Source organism: Oncorhynchus clarkii, chromosome 1 (genome assembly GCF_045791955.1).
Source record: "Oncorhynchus clarkii lewisi isolate Uvic-CL-2024 chromosome 1, UVic_Ocla_1.0, whole genome shotgun sequence".
Taxonomy (NCBI): domain Eukaryota; kingdom Metazoa; phylum Chordata; class Actinopteri; order Salmoniformes; family Salmonidae; genus Oncorhynchus; species Oncorhynchus clarkii.
The window spans coordinates 49,101,156-49,115,231 of record NC_092147.1 but is presented as its reverse complement, the minus strand read 5'-3'; the positions used below and the strand labels follow the sequence as shown (position 1 = coordinate 49,115,231).

At 44.5% G+C, this 14,076-nt stretch overlaps 1 protein-coding gene across 1 annotated transcript in view; it reads right to left on the bottom strand.

Moving 5' to 3' along the window:
* The window catches only part of LOC139416491 (copine-8-like), a 73,768-nt gene that overhangs the window by 44,883 nt on the left and 14,809 nt on the right, over positions 1 to 14,076 (bottom strand). Inside the window, exon 2 of the mRNA XM_071165135.1 lies at positions 4,443 to 4,483. Coding sequence (XP_071021236.1) covers positions 4,443 to 4,483 — 41 coding nt within the window. The remainder of the gene's footprint in view (positions 1 to 4,442; positions 4,484 to 14,076) is intronic.

Below are 14,076 nucleotides of genomic sequence, written 5' to 3'. Positions count from 1 at the left end.
TGTTCTCTCCTAGGCTAAGACATATTCCCTGATTAAATGTCAGTGTAACTCTGCCTTTCAGGCAACAAGGAAGATATTTCTCAGATAAAATTTTAAAAAGGCAGAGTTGAGAGTGCAAGAATGCTAAGGCAGTGTTTCCCAATCCTGGTCCTGGGGACACAAAGGGGTGCACGTTTTTGGTTTTTGCTCTCGCACTAACAAAGTAACACACTTATAATCAAGCTTTTGATTAAAATTAGTTAGTGTTAGTGTCAGGGCAAAAACTAAAATGTGACTATCCTTCTGGATTTGGTCTTACGTAGCAAAATTTGAAATGTTTTTTTTTGGATAAACATTGGATAAAACCAGAGACACACAGCCACAAAATGGTATATCATACACTGCATTTTTGAGGAACAATGGGAAAGTAATTATGCTTTTAAAGTTGATAAACATGTAAACTCACTTTTGAGAGAATGGCCTTTGAATGTTTTGGTGTCTAGTGAAGAGCTCTTCTTTGTCTACACCCATTCAGCATCGTTCACACCCTCTTAAGCTTTCGCCGCACCCATCTCGTTTCGCTCTCGGAGCGTTCACTTGACACTCTGGCAGATTATTTATTTACCTCTGCATAACATGAAAACAGCTTAACCAGCTCAGCTGGCAACAACCTCATTACACTTTTTTGCCAACTGACGCCGGCCATATTCAATGGGTGTTGTATAATTTTAGCTTAAGACTCGGGGTCTGTACCCCGCCCTGTGCAACTGGGTCCTGGACTTCTTGACGGGTCGCCCCCAGGTGGTGAAGTTAGGAAACAACACCTCCACTTTGCTGAGCATCAACACAGAGGCCCCAAAAGGGTGCGTGCTCAGCCCACTACTGTACTCCCTGTTCACCCATGACTGCGTGGCCACGCACACCTCTAACTCAATCATCAAGTTTGCAGACAACAGTAGTAGGCTTGATTACCAACAATGACAAGACAGCCTACAGAGAGGAGGTGAGGGGCCTGGGAGTGTGGTGCAAGGAATATAACCTCTCACTCAATGTCTGCAAAATAAAGGAGCTGATCATGGACTTCAGGAAAAATCCACATCGACGGGACAGCAGTTTAGAAGGTGGAAAGCTTCAAGTTCCTCGGCGTACTCATCACTGACGATCTGAAATGGTCCACCCACACAGACAGTGTGGTGAAGTAGGTGCAACAGAGGCTCTTCAACCTCATGAGGCTGAAGAAATTTGTCTTGGCACCTAAAACCCTCACAAACTTTTACAGATGCACAATTGAGAGCATCCTGTCGGGCTGTATCATTGCCTGGTACGGTAACTGCACCGCCCACAACCGCAGGGCTCTCCAGAGGGTGGTGCTGTCTGCCCAATGCTTCACTGGGGGAAACTACCTGCTCTTCAGCCAACCTACAGCACCAGATGTCACAGGAAGGCCAAAAATATCATCAAGAACAACAACCGCCCGAGATACTGCCTGTTCACTCCGCTATCATCCAGAAGGCAAGGTCATTACAGGTGCATCAGGGTAGCCTAACAACAGATTTGTACCTTGTCAGCTCGGGGGTTTGAACTTGCAACCTTCCGGTTACTAGTCCAACGCTCTAACCACTAGGCTACCTAGCTGCCCCTGCGGCCCGCCAGGGCAGCCTAGTGGTTAGAGCGTTGGACTAGTAACCGGAAGGTTGCAAGTTCAAACCCCCGAGCTGACAAGGTACACATCTGTTGTTCTGCCCCTGAACAGGCAGTTAACCCACTGTTCCTAGGCCGTCATTGAAAATAAGAATTTGTTCTTAACTGACTTGCCTAGTTAAATAAAGGTTAAAAAATTGTTTTTTTAAAAAGCTGGGACCAAGAGACTGAAAAAAAGCTTTTATCTCAAGGCCATCAGACTGTTAAATAGCCATCTCTAGGCGGCTTCCACCCGGTTACGTAAGCCTGCACCTTAGTGGCTGCTGCCCCATATACATAGACTTGAAATCACTAGCCACTTTAATAATGTTTACATATTTTTTCTTTACTCATCTCATATGTGTATACTGTATTCTATTCTACTGTATTTTAGTCTATGCCACTCCGACATTGCTCATCCTAATATTTATACATTCCTTAATTCCATTATTTTACTTTTAGGTGTATTGCTGTGAATTGTTAGCTATTACTGAACTGTTGGAGCTAGAAACACAAGCACTTTGTTACACCCGCAATAACATATGCTAAACATGTGTATGTGACAAATAAAATTACATTTGACATGATACCACCCAAATATATGGACCAAAATAACTAGAACATATCTTGTTTAAAATCAAACACACACACACAAACTGAGCCAATTCCCTCCACTGGGAGCAGTGTAACATTTTTATCAAATCCAGTTCATCAGAATCAGAGGGGTCAGAGCCCCCATCCACCTCTGAAAAAGCTTCAATAGCCTCTGTCCATAGAATTAAGATGAGTGATTCTATACTGAACAAAAATATAAACACAACATGTAAAGTGTTGGTCCCATGTTTCATGAGCTGAAATAAAAGATCACAGAAATGTTCCTTATGCACAAAAAGCTTATTTCTCTCAAATTTTGTGCACAAATTTGTTTACATCCCTGTTAGTGAGCATTTCAAATTTGCCAAGATAATCCACCCACCTGACAGGTGTGACATATCAAGAAGCTGATTAAACAGCATGATCATTACACAGGTGCACCTCGTGCTGGGGACAATAAAAGGCCACTAAAATGTGCAGTTATCACAATGCTACAGATGTCTCAAGTTGAGGGAGCATGCACTTGGCATGATGACTGCAGGAATGCCCACCAGAGCTGCTGCTAGAGAATTTAAAGTTAATTTGCCCACCATAAGCCACATCCAACGTTGTTTTAGAGAATTTGGCAGTACGTCCAACCGGCCTCACAACCGCAGACCACGCATAACCACGCCAGCTCCGGACCTCCACATTTGGCTTCTTCACCTGAGGATCGTCTGAGACTAGCCACCTGTACAGCTGAACTGAGGAGTATTTCTGTCTGTAATAAAGCCCTTTTGTGGGGGCAAACTCATTCTGATTGGCTGGGCCTAGCTCCCCAGTGGGTGGGCCTGGCTCCCAAGTGGGTGGGCCTATGACCTCACGGGCCCACCCATGGCTGTGCCCCTGCCCAGTCATGTGAAATCCATAGATTAGGGCCTAATTCATTTATTTAAATTGACGGATTTCCGATATGAACTGTAGCGGAGTAAAATCGTTGACATTTTGTTCAGTATATTTCTATGCTGCCTTCCCTCACTAGCTCGGTATGTATGCTAGTGAACAGAGCTCTGGAGATAATGTGGTAGCATCACATGCTTGCTATGGCAGAGGTCATGGCTCTTGGCCCACCTCAGTGTCAGGGCCCGCATGTTTCAGTGGGTTCGGCTAACAGTGTTGAAGAGAGCTGGCTGTTGTGTACGTGGTGTAATGTCATGTCATGTTATGCTGTTGTGTGAGGTTGAGCTCAGCTGTCTGACTGCACAGAAACCCTGTCAGCTGCTAACGAAAGCTGGGACTGCATATGGTCCCCATGCATTAGGTTGGAACATGCACAATCACATGAACATACACACACACGAAAACACACACGTTGTGTTGTCAACAGTGTTGTGTTGTCAAGTCTTATAGGCTAGCCTACCCTAATGTGTGTAAGGCTCCCTGTGGCCAGCATATGTGTGTGTGTGTGTGTGTGTGTGTCTTTGGCCCCCTGGCCTGCAGTACAGTGCTGAGGAGGTCTAATGCTGTGTGACTGAGGCCAGTACCGTCAGCACTGCAGAGACAGCACAAGTGCCTCCTTGGATAAACATACTACAGAAGCCAGCCAGCAGGCCCCTGGGATCAGATGGCCTTCCTCCCTCCTTGTGCTGAGTCTGACCACATCTCCTACAGTGGCCCAAATGTTCTCAATTTAAAGATGTACTAATATGTACACACTACACAGACGGATCCTTATCCCCATGACGGATATGGCTGTTAGGGTTGCAAAAATCCAGAAAGTACCATGATTTTTCATAAATTTCTGTAATCGGCAGGGAATAAGGGAATCCTACAACCTATGGCTGGTGTATATGACGACAATCTGTTTCTGCTCAGTCAAGTAGAGCTGAGATTACAACCTCTGACATATGCAAATGCCTGCTGATTCACAGGGGGAAGCACAAGAGAGAGAGAGAGACAGAGAGAGAGGGAGAGCCAGAGATAGCGAGCGAGAGCCAGCCAGAGAGAGAGAGCCAGAGAGAGAGAGCGAGCCAGAGAGGGAGGGAGCGAGAGAGAGCCAGAGAGAGAGAGCCAGAGAGAGAGAGCGAGCCAGAGAGGGAGGGAGCGAGAGAGAGCCAGAGAGAGAGAGAGAGCCAGAGAGAGAGAGAGAGAGAGAGAGCGAGAGAGCGAGGAAGAGAGCGAGAGGGTGTGTGTGTAGAAAACCATCTTACTTGGGTCTGATTTGGAGAATGTGTCTCTGTCCAGGAGATTTCTGTAAAACAAGAATGCAAAGAAACAAGCCATTATTCGTTGTTCAATATATTATTAGGTAGTGATGTAGTCATGAATCTTTAGCCTAACTACATTTTAAAGGGGACTGAAAAAGAAAGCATAAAATAAAGCACCCGGTACAACCTATAGACATTTCTCCATTCATTTCTCAAACAAATAATCAAAATGCATTTTTTTTCTCCAATTTTGACACCCCCTTTGTCAAGTCAAGACTTAATCAGTCAAACGTACGACACCACTGTCTTGTCCTGCTGTAAGAATCGGCATGGAAGAGACAAGTCCCACTTCCTTCCAGGTGCACCGAGCCAGTGAGGCACCCAGGAGTTCAAAAGCAGGGGGTCGCGATTAGATATGCACACCATCACTTTTGCGTCAGAGACTCGGAGAGGAACGGCGAGACGAAACGCCCCGGCACATAACATCAGAGTCAGTGGGAGGGGAGTCCCGGCATGCCTCGTTAGCAAGTCTCCGTCTCCGTGTGTGTGTGTGTGTGTATTTGTGATACATCAGCAGCAACAGGATCGGTCTGTTACTCTGTTTGGTTTCTACCTGCACTACATGCCACACTGGTTTGCACCAGGTGGTGAGTCCAGGTCCAACAAAGACGACTCAAAACCGCTCGCAGCTTGAATTCCTGCCGGATCCTATATGAAACTGCAACAAACTTTCATGCTCTGTTTTGTTGGGAGAGAGAGAGTGTGAGAGGGTTGGTTACCACTATCATGCTAGCTAGGTGTACACAGCACGGCGTTCATTGTGTGACAAGGCAGTCGAGCGGATTGCAAGGAGTGTCTTTAGGCGATTGATCGTTAGTGATGTATCTAGATCAACCACCCATGTTGTGCTGATCCCAGCGTGACCCAAATGGTATCACACTATGCCTGGCTGGCTGGCCTCTTTCAGAGCACAATTAGCCCCTTAGTTGACTGAAACCAAAAATAAGTGATAATAAGCAACAGAATTGCGCTGCTTATAACGGCTGGAGACAGCTCGGTCTGGGAGAGCGTGTGGTTAGCCGTGATATCAAATACCAAACGTGTTATGCTTCATTTGAAAAATACCCAAAATGTGTTCTCTCCCCAGAGCCCATAGGTGGAAAGGGGTCAGGTGCAAGGAGCGGGAGGAACGTGTGTGTGTGAGAACAGGTGTGTGCACGTGCATGCATGCGTGTGTGTGTGTGTGTAACTCTACTCCAGCTGCCTCTCTCTCACTGACTGGTCATTCAGGGGAAATCTTAAAAAATACCCTTTCCCCCCCCATCACCCACAGTCCAGGAATTTCAGGTGGGCCGAACAGAGTGGCTCCTCACCGTTCATCAAACATTTACGAGCACAGTCCCAACACACCATCAACATTTCATTTGAAATCCCACCACTTACATCATGCAGTACTAGCAGTCACCTAACATCTCCCTTGTTCTATCCCCAAGTCTGACTTCTGTTCTAACTGCGTGAGTTGAGAGGGACCAACTTTCACCTGCGATGCCACTGGAGATGAGAGAGTATCCCAAAAAGGGGTGCATTAAATATTCTTGACATTGGCGGTTGAGAGGACAACAAAAAGGGAAAGCTAGCCCAAGAGTACAGTATAAGAGCACTCTTTGACAGAGGGGCCAAGGTTGTTGGTGATATCAAATCGGTCTCCCAAAGAAGCCGACTCATTATTCAAAACGATTATGTTACCACGACCTGTCACCAGCAAAGGCTATTGATTAAACACCAATGTCTGATCATTAGACCTTTAGAGAATCAGACGGAGGCAGAGAGAAAAAAAAAACACAGACTCAGAGAAGCTGCTTCTGCTACCTATGCAGGTAAAGGACACACAGCACATTAACAATAATGAGAATCACTGAACAATGAATAAGAACTTTCATTCAACATTGCCAGACTGCTGCATTGACCAAACTGCTAAATTCTCACTAATCTTTCATTCTTTAAAATATTTCTCCTCAAGTCTCCCTCCTCACCTCCATTCAATGTTTTGTCTCTCCATGATAGAAGTATAAATGAATGAGTTGCATCAGACAGAACACCCCTAACAGGCTGACCACACCGCTCGCATTCCTATTTCTGACGCAGATCGCGCTGCAATTCCTGCCTCTCCCGCCTCCTCATTGGTTTACAGAAGCAGGTACCCACGTGACATCTCCTCATTGGTTATACCCACGTGGGTGATTGAAAGACGAACTGTGTTGCCGGTCGGCTTAGTAATACTATGAATGTTTAGAAGCCAATCACCATATAAGTTCAAAGATGAAAAGGTCTGGAAGGAGGAGAGATGACCAGAAACAATTCGGTTGAACAGAGGACCTTGTGTAGAGGACCAGAGTAGAGGACCTTGTGCATTTCATGTAAGATAACTCAATGTTTATATCCCATGACAAATTAGCTAGCAACAGCAAGCTAGCTAAATAGGACAAATTAGCTAGCAAGTGCAAGCTAACTAGCTAAATTGCCATAAATGTTTAATGCTTTTTGACCTGTCCCCAAATGAATGTCATTGGTTCAGAGTTTGTTTTAATATTTTAAATGATGTTTCGTGATTGCATTTGGTGTAGGGGGACAAAATAAATGTATGCACGGTGGCGCACGCGCGCAGCCTTTTTGGGTTCCGTGTAAGCTGTCTATTATTCATCCCGCAAAGCCAAAGTCACATGTAATGCCGTTAGGCCTATGTGATATGGACAATTCTTCTTACACCAGCCATACACACCCGCACCCTACTGTGAATATAATGTCAATGTCAAAAGCAGAGTTCTAAGAACCCACGGCAAACAACTACAGAGACGGGCCGAAGCACAGTCAAAGGTTCTTTATTCAATTCAAAACGTAGAAAAAAAGTTGACAATAGCGTAAAAATAATTTGTTTGAATGGTTCGCTTTAAAACCACTAAGCCCCCAGTTAGAAATGTATAGAAACCTATAGAGAGGCTAGTAGTTATGACTATAAGTAACACGAGTACTATGTGTACAGGGTAAAACTACTGTAGCACAGCAGCAAGAAGTCAGACGTTCGTCCGTCAGTAGGTTCCCGGTCGGACGGGTGCGTTGAATGTAATTCTCAAATGTCCTTTCATGTTTCGTTCGGGGGGGGGGCGTGTTTGGTCATTTGTTAGGAGAGGGAGGAGGTGACAGGGATTGACAAAAAGCAGTCCCATAGTCAATATTCCATGCCAATCTGTCGAATCACTGCACACCATGTGAGGCAAACAAATAGTTCATGCAATTTCACGGGTGATAAGGCGTTAAGTGAAGGCAAACGCTGTAAATAACACAGCACACTTGTAAAACAGGGGAGGATAGCAAAATGGGGCATGCTGAGAAGTGTTATCATAACCATGCTGATAACGTAAAATGCTAATAAGGTAGAATGGCAATCTCTAGTTTAAAAAAAAGAGTCTCATTGATATAAGTGAAACAAACACTGTCCGAGTGAAATAAACACACCAGACCAAGTCTCTGGGGAAGACCGCATTCTGTTGTGATCAATGAGGTCAATGGCGTGGGACTAAAACAGACGCAGTGTAAATCAATGGACCTTCGAAAAAGAGAGACATCTCTGAAGTACCAGCAACAGTGTTTTTGAAAATGAAAGCTATTAATAAAGAGTAGAAAAAACACGTTCCACATTCTAACTAACTTCTGAGTGACTCAAGAATCGTGTCAAGAATTATAGGGCACTGCTCAAGGGGGAAAAAAACAATTTTGTAATGGGGGGAGCAAGTCGAGAAAGACAGACAGAAACAGAGAGCGAAATAACCGTCAAACAATATGTGAAAGTGATGGAGGTGCCCGCCGTCCTCTCTGTCAAGTAACTAGTTAATGTCACGGAGGAGCTGGTGTGGCCTTAATGAGACCAAATGGCTCTTCTGAAAAGCTCATTAACGTAGTCACTCAGCATGACCCCCCCCCGGGGCTGTGGCTCTGGCTCTGTGCCACTCACACAACCTTACAGTCCTGCCACTACACTGTTACCCTGGAAACCACCCTGTGGGGCTTGGCCTGGGACACTTTGAGGCGATACCCTGGAAACCACTTTAACCCACCCTGTGGGGCTCGGCCCGGGGCCACCTGACCTGAAGGCTACACAATCTTGATCTGCGTCTGTCCAGGTCTTGGTACTATTTAGGCCACTGGAGCCTCTATGCTCTGGGTCTTGAACAATTCAACCTTCTGTGGCCTCTATATTATGTCCTGCTGTGTTGTTAATTATTTGCTACAGCTCTATTAGCTCACAGGCAGGTTCGTAATTCCAACAGGGCTAGGAGGGCTGGGCACCCCCATAACCAATCAGGGCCATAAGAATATAAACATCAATATGGGCTCTCAAAATTGTCAAAGGTATTGACGTTGGGCACCCCTAAGAGACATCCAGCATCCCCCGAGAGTAAAATATATAATTCTGTACAGAGCTTAATTCACACGATGCATGTGCTCATAGGAAACAGTGACTCTATTCATTCCTACCCAGGATGACACATCAACCTGCCTCCACTAAGATCTAAAGTCAAGTACCAGCAGGTCGGTGTCCCGGCTCAATACAGCCACATCACAGCCTTTCATATCCTTTCTGCCCAAAGGTCACACATAATACATCTGCCTCCCTCCCGCAGCTCAGACCAGGCAGATAATAGCTTCTCAATCTAGGCTTCAGTAATGGAAACTTTCAAAATAAAAAAAAATCTCTTAGAGAGTGCCACATGCACCTCATTTTTTGAAGGAATTAATTCCGCATAAAATACATATTGTATCTTAACTTTTGTTTTTCGTGATCAATCCAATTTTTGTGGAGGGGGTGGTTAAAGGAAAAATTAAATATACATTTTACAATTCGGTACAGATAGAGGAAAAGACACAGGAGGACTACGTTTGGATTTGATCCCAATAGCCAGAAGTGGGAGACATACTGTAGGAAGCATTAAACTACAGAAATTCAGCCGTGGAAAAATATTCCATTTGAAAATAGATATTCTTCCGGTTAAAGTAATTGGAAGGTTCTACTGAGGTCGGATTGAATTTGATTTGAGCATTCTGTTAAAGTATCTGCTAATGGTTTTATCTAAGGAAGGAAATACACTGTATCTACCGCTATATATTTAAAATGGGAAACAATTGCGATTCCAGAAATCCAACAGGGTCTTGAGAGGCAGTCGGGCTGAATTGATTAGATACATTTTATAACTTCAGATGATGCTGAATTTATCTATGATCTTCAATGCGTTTGGGAGCGATTGAGATACATTGTCTAGATGTTGGAAAATATTGTCTGCATATAATGAGATGAAATGATCATTAGATTTGAGAGAATAAATAACTGCAAGAAAATTGTGAATTAATTACAGTGCATTTGGAAAGTATTCAGACCCCTAGCCTTTTCCACTTTGTTACGTTACAGCCTTATTCTAAAATTGATTCAATCATTTTTTCCCCCTTCAATCTACACACACACAAAATACCCCATAATGATAAAGGAAATATCAGATTTACATAAGTATTCATTTACAGCGATTACAGCCTCGAATATTCATGCGTATGACGCTACAAGCTTGGCACACCTGCATTTGGGGAGATTCTCCGATTTTTCTCTGCAGATCCACTCAAGCTCTGTCAGGTTGGATGGGGAGCGTCGCTGCACAGATATTTTCAGGTCTCTCCAGAGATGTCCGATCGGGTTCACGTCCGGGCTCTGGCTGGGCCACTCAAGGACATTCAGAGACTTGTCCCGAAGCCACTCCATATCCCCACAGCATCATGCTGCCACTACCATGCTTCACTGTAGGGATGGAGCCAGGTTTCCACCAGATGTGAGTTTGGCATTCAGGCCAATCTTGGTTCAACAGACCAGAGCATCTTGTTTCTCATGGTCTGAGAGCCCTTGAGGTGCCTTTTGGCAAACTCCATGCGGGCCGTCATATGCTTTTACTGAGGATTGCCTTCCGTCTGGCCTCTCTACCATAAAGCCTGATTGGTGGAGTGCTGCAGAGCTGGTTGTCCTTCTGGAAGTTTCTCCCATCTCCACAGAGGAACTCTAGAGCCCTGACCAAGGCACTTCTCTACCGATTGCTCAGTTTGGCCGGGTGGCCAGCTCTAGGAAGAGTCTTGGTGGTACCAAACTTCTTCCATTTAAGAATGATGGAGGCCACTGTGTTCATGGGGACCTTCAATGCTGCAGAAATGTGTTGGTACCCTTCCCCAGATCTGTGCCTTGACACAATCCTGTCTCGGAGCTCTATGGACAATTCCTTTGACCTCATGGCTTGGTTTTTGCTCTGACATGCACTGTCAACTGTGGGACCTTATATAGACAGGTGTGTGTCTTTCCAAATCATGTCCAATCAATTGAATTTACCACAGGTGGACTCCATTCAAGTTGTAGAAACATCTCAAGGATGATCAATGGAAACATGATCAATAGAAACATGAGCTCGACTTCGAGTCTCATAGCAAAGGGTCTGAATACCTTTGTAAATAAGGTCTTTGTTCTTTATTTTTAATGAATTTTCAAAAATTTCTAAAAAGCTGTTTTTGCTTTGTCATTATGGGGTATTGTGCGCAGATTGATCAGGAACATGCTTTATTTAATACATTTTAGAATAAGGCTGTAAAGTAAGGTCGGGTGATTGTGGAGGCCAGGTCATCTGATGCAGCACTCCATCACTCTCCTCCTTGGTCAAATAGCCCTTACACAGCCTGGAGGCGTGTTGGGTCATTGTCCTGTTGAAATACAAATGAGCGCAAACCAGATGGGATAGCGTATCGCTGCAGAATGCTGTGGTAGCCATGCTGGTTAAGTGTGCCTTGAATTCTAAATACGTTGGCTAAACTGGAACACTAGCGTGAGCCCATAGCAAATTAATGGAATCGAACGTTGGCAGAGCCTGTTTGACTGGAGTGATGCTTAGAATTCCATAAAAAATGTATCTATTTTTATTTTACCACTACAATCGGATCGTCGGATGAAACTGGAAGAAACAGCTTGTGTAGAAAGTAAACATCGGCACCTCGATGGTGTCAACTGTGCTTATGTCTGCGTAATGAAAAAGTATGGAAAAAATAGAAACTTCTGACTATTTCTGGTCTAGCGATCAATGACAAACGATCTCGCAGCCCAGACTTACATAATTACAAAGAGGAGATTCTCCTGATTAAAATGGTGTCATGTAACAGTTTGCTTCCATTCCTCTCCTCGCCCCTACCTGGGCTCGAACCAGGGACCCTCTGCACACATAGACAACAGCCACCCTTGAAGCATCGTTATCCATCACTCCACAAAAGCCGCAGCCCTTGCAGAGCAAGGAAAACTACTTCAAGGTCTCAGAGCAAGTGACGTCACCGATTGAAACGCTATTAGCGCGCACCCTGCTAACTAGCTAGCTATTTCATACTGTTTACACTTGAAAAAAATCTAAATACAGACATTGTGAGATATTTGGCCAAATAGCCAGACATGCCTATATTTCCCCCATATGAAACAATGGGAAGACCGCAGAGTTCCAATATTATTTTTGGTTGGTTACATTTTGTTGTTTACATTTGAACTATAAAACAAATGTGAGCAGGTCTCATTGCCAACAATAGCGAAGCAGGCATTGTGACATTGAACAATATGCTGGGAATAGAACGTTCGGAAGGCGAGTGGTGCCACGGTGCTCAATAGAACTAATAGGAGCTGGCAGGGTGAAAAATGCACAAAAATAAGCCGTTTTTTCGCGATTACTTCAAAACGACGGCAAGCAGCTGGGAAATATGGTCATAACATGAAACTGGGCGGATGCAATGAACTAGTTTTTATCAGAAAAGAACGTTGTGTCCAGCCTACTACCTACACGGATTTCAGAGCACTCGTCTGAGTGTACCAGAGCGCAGAATAATTACTTTACGAGCGCTCAACACCCGTTGAATATGGCCGGTGTCAGTAAACGTTGGGAAAAAAGCATAATTAAATTGGTTTCCAGCAGCACATTTACAGTCACCTCACCAACGCTCTGGTTAACACAAAAACTGCCTTACCAGCTCTGCTAGGGCGAGTAAAATGGTCAGAGTGGTCTCATTTGTGTCTGGAAGTAGCTAGCCAACATTAGCTTGTGTGCTTGACTGCCGTTCTAAGGACCGATTGCTCAAATCAACCCTATTCCTCGGCCCGAACGTCCAGTGTGCGCTCCGAGAGCGAAACGGTCAGAATTTACAAACTGACCATTTTTCTCTGAATGGAAACACCACAATATTAATTACATTAATTAAGACAAATTTCTTAAAATCAATCCCATATACTATGTTATTACAAAAAAGGTTTTAAATTCTCTGGTAATGCCAATTTGAAATGCTATCAAATGCTTCTCAAAGATGCCCTCTTCTGGTCAAACTAGCAATAACTTGCAGTAACAGAAGAAATGGCTGAGAATTAAATGACGTGCCACAGAATACTGCAGCAGCACGCAGGGTGTGCCGCAGTATGACACAAATTTTAGAGGAACCACTGTAGTGTCCAACAAGCTTCCTCTGCCCTTAACCTTGTTCTGAACACCTCCAAAACAAAGGTCATGTGGTTTGGTAAGAAGGGTGCCCCTCTCCCCACAGGTGGGATTACTACCTCTGAGGGTTTAGAGCTTGAGGTAGTCACCTCATACAACTACTTGGGAGTATGGCTAGACAGTGCACTGTCCTTCTCTCAGCACATATCAAAGCTGCAGGCTAAAGTTAAATCTCGACTTGGTTTCCTCTACCGTAATCGCTCCTCTTTCACCCCAGCTGCCAAACTAACCCTGAATCAGATGACCATCCTACCCATGCTAGATTACGGAGACATAATTTATAGATCAGCAGGTAAGGGCACTCTCGAGAGGCTAGATTTCCTTTACCATTCGGCCATCAGATTTGCCACCAACGCTCCTTATAGGACATATCACTGCACTCTATACTCCTCTGTAAACTGGTCATCTCTGTATACCCGTCGTAAGACCCACTGGTTGATGCTTATTTATAAAACCCTCTTAGGCCTCACTCCCCCCTATCTATCGAATGCAGCCCTCATCCTCCACATACACCATCCGTTCTGCCAGTCACATTCTGTTAAAGGTCCCCAAAGCACACACATCCCTGGATCAATCCTCTTTTCAGTTCGCTGCAGCTAGCGACTGGAACGTGCTGCAACAAACACTCAAACTGGACAGTTTTATCTCAATCTCTTTATTCAAAGACTCAATCATGGACACTCGTACTGACAGTTGTGGCTGCTTTGTGTGATGTATTGTTGTCTCTACCTTCTTGCCCTTTGTGCTGTTGTCTGTGCCCAATAATGTTTGTACCATGTTTTGTGCTGCTACCATGTTGTGTTGCCACCATGCTGTGTTGTCATGTGTTGCTGCCTTGCTATGTTGTCGTCTTTGGTCTCTCTTTATGTAGTATTGTCTCTTGTAGCGATGTGTGTTTTGTCCTTTATTTAAATTGTATTTATTTTTTTAATCCCAACCCCCATCCCCGCAGGAGGCCTTTTGCCTTTTAGTAGGTAGTCATTGTAAATAATAATTTGTTCTTAACTGACTTGCCTCGGTAAGAGCCGGTGAGCCGGTGT